At 43.8% G+C, this 14,689-nt stretch overlaps 1 protein-coding gene across 1 annotated transcript in view; it reads left to right on the top strand.

Annotated features, from left to right (window-relative positions):
- LOC124041489 (inactive tyrosine-protein kinase 7-like) overlaps nt 1–14,689 on the top strand; it is a 225,731-nt gene that overhangs the window by 99,113 nt on the left and 111,929 nt on the right. Inside the window, exon 2 of the mRNA XM_046359132.1 lies at nt 10,671–10,967. Within this exon, the coding sequence (XP_046215088.1) occupies nt 10,671–10,967 (297 nt within the window). The remainder of the gene's footprint in view (nt 1–10,670; nt 10,968–14,689) is intronic.

Raw genomic sequence — 14,689 nt, forward strand, 5'->3', positions numbered from 1 at the left:
TTGGAACCCTGGGACATCAGTTCAGCCAGTGGAAAAACAAAGCATTGCGATCCATATCTTCCCAAAGTCTGTTTTCTTCAGTGTTATGGCTTGAAGGGATGGATAGGCCTTTGGGCTTAGGAATTAGTGTCCTCTTTCTCTGTTCTTCAGTTGTTATCACCTTTGCTTGATAAAGGGAAGCCACACGCACTTACGCAAGCAGCACTTGCAAACGCGGACACGCACACACATACGCACCACTCACACACAAGGTGATGACAAACCACTGGAGAGCCTGTCAGTGGATGGACTGTGTTGCGTTTTCTTCCTTTCATTCTTGCCTTATTCCCATTTCTTTCCTTGACATCTCAGTCTACAAAGAACTAGTGATGAAGACGTCATGCTTGGAAACAGAGTGTGGGGGATTTTAGTTGTCTTTAGTATGTACTGTGGTCAATCTTTCTAATCGAGTACAACTAGGGATACTTCCAGCCGTGCCATTAGTCAGAGACAAAGATAGATAGTGATGCGTATTGGCACACATTGCCAGTGCATTACAGTTATCTTATCAATGTTAGTAGGTCAATATTTCATATCATGCATTCCTAACAAATCCAATTTTGACCATGTCCTGTCGAAATCTTCTTGAGATTTGCTTTCAGAAAGCTAAAGGCATCTGATGTTTACTCAATGGTGAAATCTGTTCCACAGTACCATTTATTTATACCTTTCCACTACCATTCCCTCCGCCCACAGCCACAGAATGTGCTCTTACCTCCCATTCCTTCCACCTCCTGGTTAGTTGGAATGCTAATCTCGTTAGTCAAGCACTCCAGAGCAAGCGGGCAGGAATTTGCGGTGATTGCTAAATTGCGTAGGACATAAAATGTTTAACTGCGTTGTGACTGCTGCCGCTAGCCCTGTGCTGCTGGGTTAATGGGCCACTTAGACTAGACTGTGTTAGTCTGGCTGGGGATGACGTCACAGCATGCGTCAAACACTCCCCTCTCACGTGCCTGCTTTATAAGGATTTTATAGAGGTAAACCTACATACATTCAAGGGTTTTAAATTCTAGATGTCAGCTCGGTGCCTTGATAAGGTTTACTTGAAAATAGGTGCAGTACATGTTAGATTTACAGATACAGATAAGTGGGTTTTCCATTAGGATACTGAACCGTACCATGCTGAAGCTTGTGCAGATGCACTTCTTTTTTTCATTGGCCCCTGAGATCAGTTTGGTTCCCATTTAAAAGTGAACCTGTACGATACAGTACGGTGCAGTACCCATATGGAGAATAAATTGATTATTATATGACCTTAACAACAAATTAACGTTTACAAAATTGTTATTTGATTATCGCCCCCCCCCCCTCAAAAAATACCCATGCTCCCTTTCTGTTTTGAAGTGCCTGTCAATCAGGATGAAGCTATTAATCATTTGAAACTGTACTCCGTTTGCAGTCTGTGTTCCAGTGTAGTTTAGAGTCTTGCTGTTTCCCTCTAAATTGGGTTATGTGGAGTTGGAGGCTGGGCCGACAGACTGTATAGAAGAGATCGACAGTCACAGGTGGAGAAGTGCAGAGGACGATGGTTGTTTCAGACAGACTTGTCTGTTTCTCAGCTCTTGGACATGCGTCATGTATGATGTCCTCTGTCTAAACAAATGCTTCATACTACACACCAGTAGTGTCACCGGTACAGTACAGTGCTGGGTGGTGGTGTGTAAAGTATGTGTGTGCGCGTACGTGAGTGTGTTTGTGTTTGTGTGTGTTTGTGTGTGTGTGTTTGTGAGGCTCTATCAGCGGCCTCAGACATGCTCCTGATCTCTGTCCTCACCCTGGCCTCAAATGACTCTTTTGGGGAAACTTTCAGATACCATCTCTCCTGTCTTTTGTCTGGCTCTCTGGGAGGAGAAGAGGAGAGGAGAGAAAGTGTTTGGAGAGGAGAAGAGGAGGCAGGAGAAAGTGCCACCACACCGCTGAGTCCGTTGAGACTCACCCATTTTCACGCTAAATTGAACACGAGACAGCACAGCCTCCGCCTGTTACCTCCCCTCTGTAGAATACATCAGGCACTGCATGTCTATGACCTTTCACTTTTATTGAGAATGCTCAACCAAGACAAAATCAGATTAAGAGGGAAGCAGTCAAAAAAGCAAAACTCATGATTACAGAATGCCAGTCAAGTCTACCCTGGCCAGCCAGCCACTGGCTGCCAACCACTGGCTGCCAACCACATCCCAAAAGAACATGGCAGAACTAACTGGCTGCCCCAGTGCTGCTCTGCATTGTGTGTGTGCCAGGATCTCTGTGTGCATGATGTTTTCCTTTTAAAGATCAAACAGACGCTCACTTATCTGATTAATTATCCTTTTCCTGCCACTTTCAAGGAGACGGTTGGAGTACTCCAAGCTACGTTTGGGTTTCCCTTTCATCCCTGTACAATATGGCAGTTTTGTGAAGAGGGAATTTGATTAAATTCACCCGTTTCTCTGTGGAACAGTTTGGCTGAGAGAGGAAATAAGGCAGGTTGATGTCCACATATCTCTGGTTCTGCCTGTCATGATCCTGACACTCCAACACTAGACTCCGTATTACCTGACAGCTAGTTGGAAAGAGCTAGGAACATAGTGGGGGCACCCTCTCTCTCTCTCTCTCTCTCTCTCTCTCTCTCTCTCTCTCTCTCTCTCTCTCTCTCTCTCTCTCTCTCTCTCTCATACTGCGTCATTCTCTTCCTTATTTTTAGGGAGTAATTGAAATATATTGGGAATATGAGCATATTTAAATGAAATCTGTTAATATTACATGACTTTATTTTCATTTGGTTGTGTGCGTTAGTGTATTCTCATTCTCTTCTTTTCCTATCATTTCTAAGCTTCTTTGAATTGACTTGTATCAGCGCTTGGCCTTTCTCTGCAGGAGACACTCCTCTGAGCCAGTTTGCAACCCTGCAGCCTGCATCTCTGTAGATTAGATGTGTCACCAGATCAACAGATTAGCCTCTGTCTGTGCCTTTGTTGAGTCTGGTGAAGTTGCATTAATGGGCAAATGAATCTTACATGAAAAAAAAAAATCAAAAGCACATCTTTGAATGAAGGGTATTTTGTCAACAGTGAAATGATTATCATGTTTAATTGAGGGCAACAATATGGTATTCATCAGATAGTTTAACATTCTCTGCCCCCTCCCTCCCCCATCCTCCCTTTATTAGACTTTAGTAGGTATGAGAAAATAAACCTGCCACAGCCATCCCCTCTCCTCTATCTCCTTTTATCTCTGTGTCACTCTCTCCAGCTCTCTCTCTCTCTATCTCTCTCTTTGAAGGGCCCAGTCAAGGGGTGTAAATAGCTTTTGGTTATCTCAGGGAAATGTCACGTTGAGTGGAAACAGAGACATCTCTCTCTCCTCCAATCTTTACATAATGACACATGGACAATTATGGGCTTTAAAAAAAAGGATATTTTGGTCTGTTGGTGTGAAAATGATTGATCAAATCTACAGCGGGGTTCAAGATTTTTGACAGCTGTCACGGTTCCCTCCGGAACTTTCATTACGCACACCTGTCCCCACTGATTAGTACTTAATACTTAAGTGTGCCCTTTTGGTTTCCATTGGGCTATCGATTATTGTTACAATGTCTGTTGGTGAATGTGAGTATGTGTGCTGTGTGTTTTGGCTTTCGTGCCATTGTGAATTGCTCAGATGATTACGGGTCTCGTCCCGTGTGTTAATCATTGTGCGCTTGTGTTATTTATTCGAGGTACTACTCGCTCTTTTGTTTGGGTTTCAACCTTGTGTTTTGATTAGTGTTGGTTTGGTCTTCATCCCCGTGCCTTTACATGGCACGCCGTAATTTGGGTGTTATAAAAAAAACGATTATGCATTCCTGCATCTGTCTCCCGGCTCAATGATACCAGTGTGACAACACCCTTGATTAAGATAGGCAAAAATGACTGGAAAAAAAATGTATAATTCAAATACTTATCTTATTTTATAATGCTAATACAATTGATCAAAATAGATTTTGTTTAACAAGTAATATATTTTTTCTCTCTCAAAAAGGTAGGGGTGAAAATGATTGACACCTCTGTTTTCAATACATTTTAATACCTCACCTTGCGAGGATACTGGCACAGAGCCCTTTTCTCCAATTATTTTTGAGATGGAGAACACAATGGGAGGGATCTTAGACCATTCCTCCATACGGAATCCTTTCAGATCCTTGATATCTTTAGTCTGCACTTATGGACTACCTATTGAAAACCACAGGTTTTTCACATCGGGAGACAGATGGCCATTGCAAAATGTAGATTTTGTGGCCAATTAACCATTTCTTTGTAGATTTTGACATGTGCTCGGGTTATTGTCTAAAATGTCCTGGTACTGGGTAAAGTTCATGATGCCATTGACCTTAACAAGGGCCCCAGGACCAGTGGAAGCAAAATAGCTCCATAACATTAAAGATCCACCACCATATTTTACAGTAGGTATGTTTTTTTTTCTTTCTCATTTCGACGCCAAACCCTCCACCTGTGTGCGTGACAAAGAACTCTATTTTCATGTCACTCAACAAATGTAAATGCCTGGAGTTTTGCTTAACGGCATTGTCACTTGGATTGGAACCCATTCTTTGGTCAGATGACATGAAAATAAAGCCACTCACACCAGTGTTGTACCCCTTTTCTTATCTGACACCATTGCTCGACAGCTTGGAAATGACTTGTGCTTTTTACATTTGTTGGCCCTGAGGCCACATCTTTTCCCCAATAAACATGCACATACTGTGTCTTCGGAAAGGATTCACACCCCTTTTCACAGCCTGATTTTAAAATGTATTAAATCTAGATTTTGGGTCACTAATCTACTTTAAAAAAAAAAAAGTTATATTCAAAGCTGAAATGTCTTGTGTCAATAAGTATTAAACCCTTTGTTATGGCAAGCAAAATAAGTTCAGGAGCAAAAATGTGCTCAACAAACAAATCGCATAAGTTGCAAGGACTTATTTCGTGTTCAGTAATAGTGGTTAACATGATTTTTGAATAACTGCCCCATCTCTGCACCCCACAATCGAATAGTGAATTTCAAGAACAGATTCAACCACAAATACCAGGGATGTTTTTCAGTGCCTTGCAAAGAAAGACACCGATTGGCATATGTCTAAACATATAGCAGACACTAAATATCCCTTTGAGCATGGTGAAGTTATTAATTAGGCGTTGGATGGTGGATGGCTGAGCAGCGGAGAGTGTCAGTGCCCGAATGGGAGTCTCTGGAGGAGTGCAAGGAGGGATACCGCAGAGAGGTTTTGGCTAGGAGTATGCTGCAGTGCAGCCGTTTGGAAGAGCGTGATACCAGTCCGGTGCCATCTGCGCCGGCTCCACGCACCAGGTCTCCAGTGTGCCTCTAGCCCGGAGCGTCCTGTGCCAGTTCCTCGCACTCGCCCTGAAGAGCGGGTCATCAGTCCGGTGCCATCTGTGCCAGCTCCCCGCACTCACCCTGAAGAGCCAGAGACCGTCAGGGAGGCAATGGAGAAGTTGGGAGAGAGCGAGAGGAGAGAGATGTTATGGAGGTGTGTTCTGCACAACATTCAACCTGAGGATCCTGTCAGCAGTCTGGTGAGTCCTGGGCCAGCTCCCTGCACCCTCCCGGAAGTGCGTGTCACCAGTCCGGTGCAACCTGCGCCGACTCCACGCACCAGGCCTCCAGTATGCCTCCCCAGTCCGGTACGTCCTGTGCCAGCTCCCCGCACTCGACCTGAGGAGTGTGTCATCAGTCTGGTGCCACCTGTGCCGGGTCCACGAACCAGGCCTCCAGTGTGCCTCCCCAGTCTGGTACGTCCTGTGCCAGCTCCATGCACTCGACCTAAGGAGTGTGTCATCAGTCCGGTGCAACCTGCGCTGATGCCCAGTCCAAGCACGGTGTCCAGTCCCGCTCCCTGGCAGGAGCCTTCCTCTGCGCCGGTGCCCAGTCCGGGCGCGGCATCCAGCCCAACTCCATGGCCGGATCCATGGTCTGGGATGCGGGCTACGACCCGCGCCGGAGCCGCCACCGCCACTAGTCACCCCCCTATGCTCCCCATTTGGTTTCAGGTTTAGCGGTCGGAGTCCACACCTTTGAGGGGGGGGGGGGGTACTGTCACGCCCTGACCATAGAGAGCCCTTGGTTCTCTACGGTGTTTAGGTCAGAGCGTGACTAGGGGGTTGTTCTAGGCATTTTATTTCTATGTTGGTGAGTTGTATGGTTCCCAATTAGAGGCAGCTGGTAATCGTTGCCTCTAATTGGGGATCATATTTAGGAAGCCCTTTCTCCCACCTGCTTTGTGGGATATTGTTTTGTTGAGTGCTGATGTGCGCTCTGTGCTTAACTTTCATGATATGTTTATTGTTTTTTGTTCAAGTTTCACGGTAATAAATATGTGGAACCCTTGGTCCGTCCTTCAAAACGATCGTGACAACAACAATACAGGTATCCTTGGGGCGGCAGGGTAGCCTAGTGGTTAGAGAGTTGGACTAGTAATCGGAAGGTTGCAAGTTCAAACCCCCGAGCTGACAAGGTAAAAATATGTCGTTCTGCCCCTGAACAGGCAGTTAACCTACTATTCATAGGCCGTCATTGAAAATAAGAATGTGTTCTTAACTGACTTGCCTAGTTAAATAAAGATTAAATAAAAAAAATCCTTCCTGACTCAATTGTGGGAGAGGAAGGAAACCGCTCAGGGATTTCACCATGAGACCAGTAGTGATTTTAAATCAGTAAAATGATTGTTATATGAGAACTGAGGATGGATCAACAACATTGTAGTTACTCCACAATACTAACCTAAATGACAGAGTGTAAAGGAAGCCTTTACAGAATAAAAAATATTCCAAAACGCACCCTCTTTGCAACACGGCACTTAAATAATACTGCAAGAAATTTTGCAAAGAAATTAACTTTTTGAATACAAAGCCTTATATTTGGGGCAAATTCAACACAATACATTACTGTGAGCTTGAAGTATTTTTAAAATAATAATGGGGAAAATATTGTACAATCCAAGTGTGCAACATTCTTAAAAATACTTACCCAACAAGAATCAAATCTACAATCGCACCAAAGTGGCGCAGCGGTCTAAGGCACTGCCGTGATCGTGAGTCCCATAGGGTGGTGCACAAGTGGCCCAGCTTCGTCCGGGTTAGGGCCGGGGTAAACCGCCATTGTAAATAAGAATTTGTTCTTAACTAACTTGCCTAGTTAAATAAATATATATATATATATATATATATATATATTTTTTTTTTTAAACAGGCACTTCTACAAAATATTGACTCAGGGGTGTGAATACTTATGTAAATGAGATATTTATGTATTTCATTGTCAATACATTTGCAAACATTTCTTAACATGTTTTCACTTTGTCGTCAGCAAACTTAATGAGGTATGAGTTATTGTGTGTCGATTTTTTTTATTTTTTATTAATCCATTTTGAATTCAGGCTGTAACACAACAAAATGTGCAATATGTCAAGGGGTATGAATGCTTTCTGAAGACACTGTACATCAGTGTAGTGGTTAGTATATTAATGAAAGGTAAACCTACTGTACCACCTTTTCATAATAGGCTACTCCTCTTGGCTGAGGTAGAGCCTCTCCCTGAGAAATAAGAGAAGACCATTGAAATACAGTGCTTAGTGAAAGTCTACACACCCCTTGTACAGCCTTCACATTTTGTTACATTAAAATGACATCTACACAACCAGGTCTACATTTTAAAAGTAAAATAAAGTTACAGAATATTGTCAAAATGTATTGCAAAAAAGAGTACAACAAAGATGTCTTGATTGAGTATGTCTTCACATCCCTGAGTTCATGCTTGGTGGAAGCACCTTTGGCAACCATTACAGCTGTGAATCATTTTTTATAAGATTCTACAAACTTTCTACAAATCTTCATGCAACATAGATCCATTTTTTTTTAAATTGCTCAAGCTCAGTAAAGCTCAGGAATCATTGATAGATAGCAATATTCAATTCTTGTCTCTGACATTCAAGACAATTTAAGTCAGGACTGAGACTAAACCACTCGGGAACACTGAACTCCTCCTGGAAAGCATTCTAGTGTGTCTTTGGCATTGCAATTTGTGTGATTGTCTCACTAAAATATAAAACTATCCCAAGGTGTCACGTTCGTCATGACGAGGACACCAAGGCTCAGCGTGATAAAAATACATACTTCTTTTAATGAAGAATAAACACTGAACAAACTATACAAAACAACCGTGACGCTATGAGACACGAGTACTGACAGGCAACTACACATAGACAATAACCCACAAAACCAAACATCTCTATTTCTTGAACTGTATTGTTGGTTAAAGTAAGCATTCGGCGCACATGACAAATTAAATTGTATTTGATTTGAATATTGCTGTCCATCAATGATTCCCAACCAAGTTTACTGAGCTTGAACAATTTTGACAAAAACAATGGACATGTGTATTTTGCCCTAATGGTTGTGCAAGGTTGGTAGAATAGAATTCACAGCTGAGCTGTAATGGCTGCCAAAGGTGATTCTACCAAGTATTCATTTTAGGCTGTGAAGACATACACTGTCAATACATTCTCTTTTGTTATTTATTTTTGTAGAAAATGTTGTATACTTTTTCTTTCACTTTTAAAATGTGGAGTAGGTTGGTAGGAACAAAAAAAATGTAAATCCCTTTTTTAAATTGAATTTTAAGGCGGCAAAATGTGAAGCCTGTGCAGGGGGTGTGTAGACGTTTCACTGGCGACTGTATAATAGAATAACAATTCTATTTCTAGACTATATTGATATTCTATTCATTATATTTTTATGGAGGAGACCCCCTCACTCACTGGGCCAGCAGCATACAGCAGCATACTTGCTTCTGAAGCTAAGCAGGGTCTTGGTTGGTCCCTGGATGGGAGACTAGATGCTTCCGGAAGCTGTCTTTTGGATGGGACGTTAAACAGATGTCCTGACTCTCTGTGTTCAGAGATGGCCCATGGCACTTATCGTCAGAGAAGGGGTGTTAAACTTCGGAGTCCTGGCTAAATTCCCAATCTGTCTCTCAGTCACCTAATCATCCCCAGTTTACAATTGGCTCTTTCATCCCCCCTCCTCTCCCCTGTAACTATTCCCCAGGTTGTTGCTGTAAATGAGAATGTGTTCTCAGTCAACTCAGTCAACCTGGTTAAATAAACAAAATGAACTCTGCTTCAGTCACTCTGTATACAAGGTAACTCAAGCAGCCCTGTCACCTTACTAGGTGTCCCCACTTCTTCCACCTTCCCCCACCAACTCGTGGACTTGGCAGTGCTCACCTGTGTTTTTTTTCTGCCTCCCACGGCCAGCTGCAAGGACACAAAGGCCGGACTGAGGGGAGATGAGGGAGGCCAGGTGAGGAGGTGGGGATGGGATGGGAGATTACCTCAGCTCATCTTGATTTAATCCTCCTGAAAGATTCTCCTTGGCTTCAACCCTGACAGAAGCATTATAGAGGCCGCATTGCAGCTCACGCTGGGGCAACTTTAAACAGCAGCCTGTTATATACTGAACAGAAATATAAACACAACATGCAACAGTTTCTAAGATTTTACTGAGTTGAAAGGAAATCAGTCAATTGAAATAAATTAGGCCTGATTCTATGGTTTTCACATAGGAATACAGATCACATATAAACAAAGTTACTTAATCATCTCGCATCGGACCATTACAAAAGCCCTTTAACCCACATGAGCTCAGTCCTTGATGAACAGAGAAACCATACATACACTCAACTAAGGGGAATTTTAAGTTTACGTCAACCCTGCCAATGGACCTTTCACTTTGATAATACACTTTGCCACAGACCATGACGTGAAAACTCATAACACTCGGTGGGACATGATTTAGTGTAGGCCTACTGAGAGGCCTGGGTTGCATCCCAAATGGCACCCTATTCCCTACGTAGTGCACTTATTTTGACCAGAGCCCTGTAAAATGCCACCCGCCCCATCCCTTATTTCTCACTGTTAGTCCTATGGTCAAATTTAGTCTGTCACATTTTGATATAGGTCAACTGTGGACAAGCCTTGTATTTATTCCCATCCTTTTCACTGCTCCTCAAATCATGGAGACATTAGTAAATAGGGCTGAAAATATTTCTCTACAGTGCTGGGAGTTAAGTGCGTGTGTGCTCACGGTATGTCTGTGAGCTGATGGAACATGACCGTGAGGAAGGAGAGGATGTGTGTCAGAAGTCTCTCTTTCCTTCTCCCTCTGTTCTCATGAAACACAGCTCTTTCATGAGACAAGCCTGTACTGCAGAAGAAAAAAAAATATATAGAAAGGGCTTGAATTATTTGTCCAATACGTTCGGGAATGAGAATCTACTTTTCTTGGCTGTCATCATCCTTACAACATTTTAGCAATACATTTCAGTTTTCAATTCAGCTGTCCGTTTCCTGACAATGTTTATCCACTGGATTAAGACCTACTATTAAACAACATTTAAATGTCTTGAATGACTCGAATCAAACCTTTTAATTGCTTCATTGCTCAAGACCAAATGTAGTTGTGGTACAATGGTGACTAATGGAAACGGCAATAAAATGTTACTATTGTGGTCAGTGGTAACCTAATTTCAACATTATCTCTCTCTCCCTCCCCACATTGTCCCTCCTCTCCCCATCTCTCCTCTATTTCCCTCAGTTCTTTGCATCCAGGCAGCACCTATCCAGTTCACCAAGGAGCCCAAATCCCAGGATGCATTGCATGGCCGCAGTGCCATGCTCCGCTGTGAGGTCAGCGACCCAGCAGACATCCAGTATGGCTGGCTAAACAACGGTCAGCCCCTGGATGACACCGAGAGGCGGTTCCGCGAGGTCAGCAACCTCAAGTTCACGGCGGTGGACCGGAGAGTGGACGCTGGCAACTTTGAGTGCGTGGCCACCAACACGGTCACAGGAGAGGAGGCCCACTCTACTAACGCTTCTTTTAACATCAAGTGTGAGTGTTAATACATGTCCCCAACACTTGGGGTTGTGTTCTTTGATGTGCAACATCCGGAATAGATGTTAAATGTTGCAGATACAAAATGTATGAATATAGTTGACATGGTGCCCGGGTCATCATGACAGAAAATCATATCTGTTACAAAAAATGCATTTCTATCTAACCGTTTTGCAACGTTTGCACCCTTTTGAACAGACCCTTAACCATGCTCTGAACATGTGCAAGATTTTCCTCATGGACGTTAAATACAGCCCACAAGTTTCAGATATGCAACACTGGTGGATTGTTATGTCTCAAAGCAGTCTACCAAAATTAAAAAGACACTTAAAAGCCTCAATATAGAATGTCAGGTAAGGTTTGTACGAGATGAGAAAATGTTTCTATACCTTGTGGGTACCTTGTTCTTTGTTGCGTCCCTCCCATTCAAAAGGAAACTTGATATGTGTGCCACCAAGCATGTGTTTCTTGTTTCTTTTCTCCGTTGTGTAACACTCACTTTTCCCACAACCCCTCAAAAGGCTTTTGTGTGTCGAAATTACTGAGGAGTGAAACTCACCTTACAGCCATATCATTACTTACGTTCTAGATTAACAGTGTCTTGTTTCGACACATTATTCATTCATGTTTTTCTCCACTGCCCCAAAAACCCAAACCCTTTGCCGTTTTAAGGCCTCTTAGTACTCAGAGATCTCTTACTAAAACAAATCAAAGTTTATTGGTCGTGTACAAGGATTTGCAGATGTTGTCACAGGTGCAGCGAAATGCTTGTGTTTCTAGCTCCAACAGTGCAGTAATAATACCTAGTAATACAAAACAATACGCACATAATCCAAAAAGTAAAGAGAAAGAAATGAAGGAATATCAGAACGAGCAATATATATACACATACATACAGTGCATTCGGAAAGTATTCAGACCCCTTGGCTTTTTCCACATTTTGTTACATTTCAGCCTTATTCAAAAATGTATGAAATTAATTTCATCATCAATATATACACACAATACCCCATAATGACAAAGCAACAACAGGTTTTTAGAAATGTTTGCAAATGTATTACATATAAAAAACAGATACAGTGGGGCAAAAAAGTATTTAGACAGCCACCAATTGTGCAAATTCTCCCAGAGAGGCCTGTAATTGTCATCATAGGTAAACTTTTGTAGAAATTGTAGACCTGCACCAGGCTGGGAAGACTGAATCTGCAATAGGTAAGCAGCTTGGTTTGAAGAAATCAACTGTGGGAGCAATTATTAGGAAATGGAAGACATACAAGACCACTGATAATCTCCCTCGATCTGGGGCCCCACGCAAGATCTCACCCCGTGGGGTCAAAATGATCACAAGAACAGTGAGCAAAAATCCCAGAACCACACGGGGGGACCTAGTGAATGACCTGCAGAGAGCTGGTACCAAAGTAACAAAGCCTACCATCAGTAACACACCATGCCGCCAGGGACTCAAATCCTGCAGTGCCAGACGTGTCCCCCTGCTTAAGCCAGTACATGTCCAGGCCCGTCTGAAGTTTGCTAGAGAGCATTTGGATGATCCAGAAGAAGATTGGGAGAATGTCATATGGTCAGATGAAACCAAAATATAACTTATTGGTAAAAACTCAACTCGTCGTGTTTGGAGGACAAAGAACGCTGAGTTGAATCCAAAGAACACCATACCTCCTGTGAAGCATGGGGGTGGAAACATCATGCTTTGGGGCTGTGTTTCTGCAAAGGGACCAGGATGACTGATCCGTGTAAAGGAAAGAATGAATGGGGCCATGTATCGTGAGATTTTGAGTGAAACCTCCTTCCATCAGCAAGGTCATTGAAGATGAAACGTGGCTGGGTCTTTTAGCATGACAATGATCCCAAACACACCGACCCGGGCAACAAAGGAGTGGCTTCGTAAGAAGCATTTCAAGGTCCTGGAGTGGCCTAGCCAGTCTCCAGATCTCAATACCATAGAAAATATTTGGAGGGAGTTGAAAGTCCGTGTTGCTCAGCAACAGCCCCAAAACATCACTGCTCTAGAGGAGATCTGCATGGAGGAATGGGCCAAAAACCTTCTGAAAAACTTTGAAAACGTTTGACCTCTGTCATTGCCAACAAAGGGTATATAACAAAGTATTGAGATAAACTTTTGTTATTGACCAAATACTTATTTTCCACCATAATTGTCATGTTTTGTCATTGATTATCATGCCTTGTCCCTGTTCTTCTCCTTCTATTCGTTTCCCTCTGCTGGTCTTATTAGGTTCTTTCCCTCTTTCTATCCCTCTCTCTCCCCCTCTCTCTCTCACTCTCCCGCTCTCTCTTCTCTCTATCGTTCCGTTCCTGCTCCCAGCTGTTCCTATTCCCCTAATCAATCATTTAGTCTTCCCACACCTGTTCCCGATCCTTTTCCCTGATTAGAGTCCCTATTTCTCTCCTTGTTATTCGTTTCTGCCCTGTCGGTTCCTTGTCTAGAATTCACCGTGCTGTGTTTGTGTATCGCCCTGTCGTGTCGTGTTTTCCTCAGATGCTGCGTGGTGAGCAGGTGTCTGAGTCTGTTTGGTTCAAGTGCCTTCCCGAGGCAACCTGCTGTTCACCTGCTGTTCAAGATCGAGTCTCCAGTTTGTCCTCGTCATTTCGAGTGAAAGTTGTGTTTTTTGATTGTATTTACTTTATTGGATTAAAGACTCTGTTTTCGCCAAGTCGCTTTTGGGTCCTCTTTCACCTGCATGACAGAAGGAACCGACCAAGGAATGGACCCAGCGACTTCAGACGCTCGTTACACTGCCGTCGAGATCCAAGGAGCCATGCTCGGCAGACACGAGCAGGAATTGTCTGCTGCTCGCCATGCCGTGGAGAACCTGGCCGCTCAGGTTTCCGACCTCTCTGGACAGTTCCAGAGTCTTCGTCTCGTGCCACCTGTTACTTCCTGGCCTGCCGAGCCTCCAGAACCTAGGGTTAATAACCCACCTTGCTACTCCGGGCAGCCCACTGAGTGCCGCTCCTTTCTCACGCAGTGTGAGATTGTGTTCTCTCTCCAACCCAACACATACTCTAGAGAGAGAGCTCGGGTTGCTTACGTCATTTCACTCCTTACTGGCCGGGCTCGAGAATGGGGCACAGCTATCTGGGAGGCAAGGGCTGATTGCTCTAACAAGTTCCAGAACTTTAAAGAGGAGATGATTCGGGTTTTTGACCGTTCAGTTTTTGGTAGGGAGGCTTCTAGGGCCCTGGCTTCCTTATGCCAAGGTGAACGGTCCATAACGGATTATTCTATTGAGTTTCGCACTCTTGCTGCCTCTAGTGAGTGGAACGAGCCGGCGCTGCTCGCTCGTTTTCTGGAGGGACTCCACGCAGTGGTTAAGGATGAGATTCTCTCCCGGGAGGTTCCTTCAGATGTGGACTCTTTGATTGCTCTCGCCATCCGCATAGAACGACGGGTAGATCTTCGTCACCGGGCTCGTGGAAGAGAGCTCGCATCAACGGTGTTTCCCTGCTCCGCATCGCAACCATCTCCCTCCTCTGGCTCAGAGACTGAGCCCATGCAGCTGGGAGGGATTCGCATCTCGACTAAGGAGAGGGAACGGAGGATCACCAACCGCCTGTGCCTCTATTGCGGAGTTGCTGGACATTTTGTTAATTCATGTCCAGTAAAAGCCAGAGCTCATCTGTAAGCGGAGGGCTACAGGTGAGCGCAACTACTCAAGTCTCTCCATCAAAATCCTGTACTA

This window comes from Oncorhynchus gorbuscha, linkage group LG08 (genome assembly GCF_021184085.1).
Source record: "Oncorhynchus gorbuscha isolate QuinsamMale2020 ecotype Even-year linkage group LG08, OgorEven_v1.0, whole genome shotgun sequence".
Taxonomy (NCBI): domain Eukaryota; kingdom Metazoa; phylum Chordata; class Actinopteri; order Salmoniformes; family Salmonidae; genus Oncorhynchus; species Oncorhynchus gorbuscha.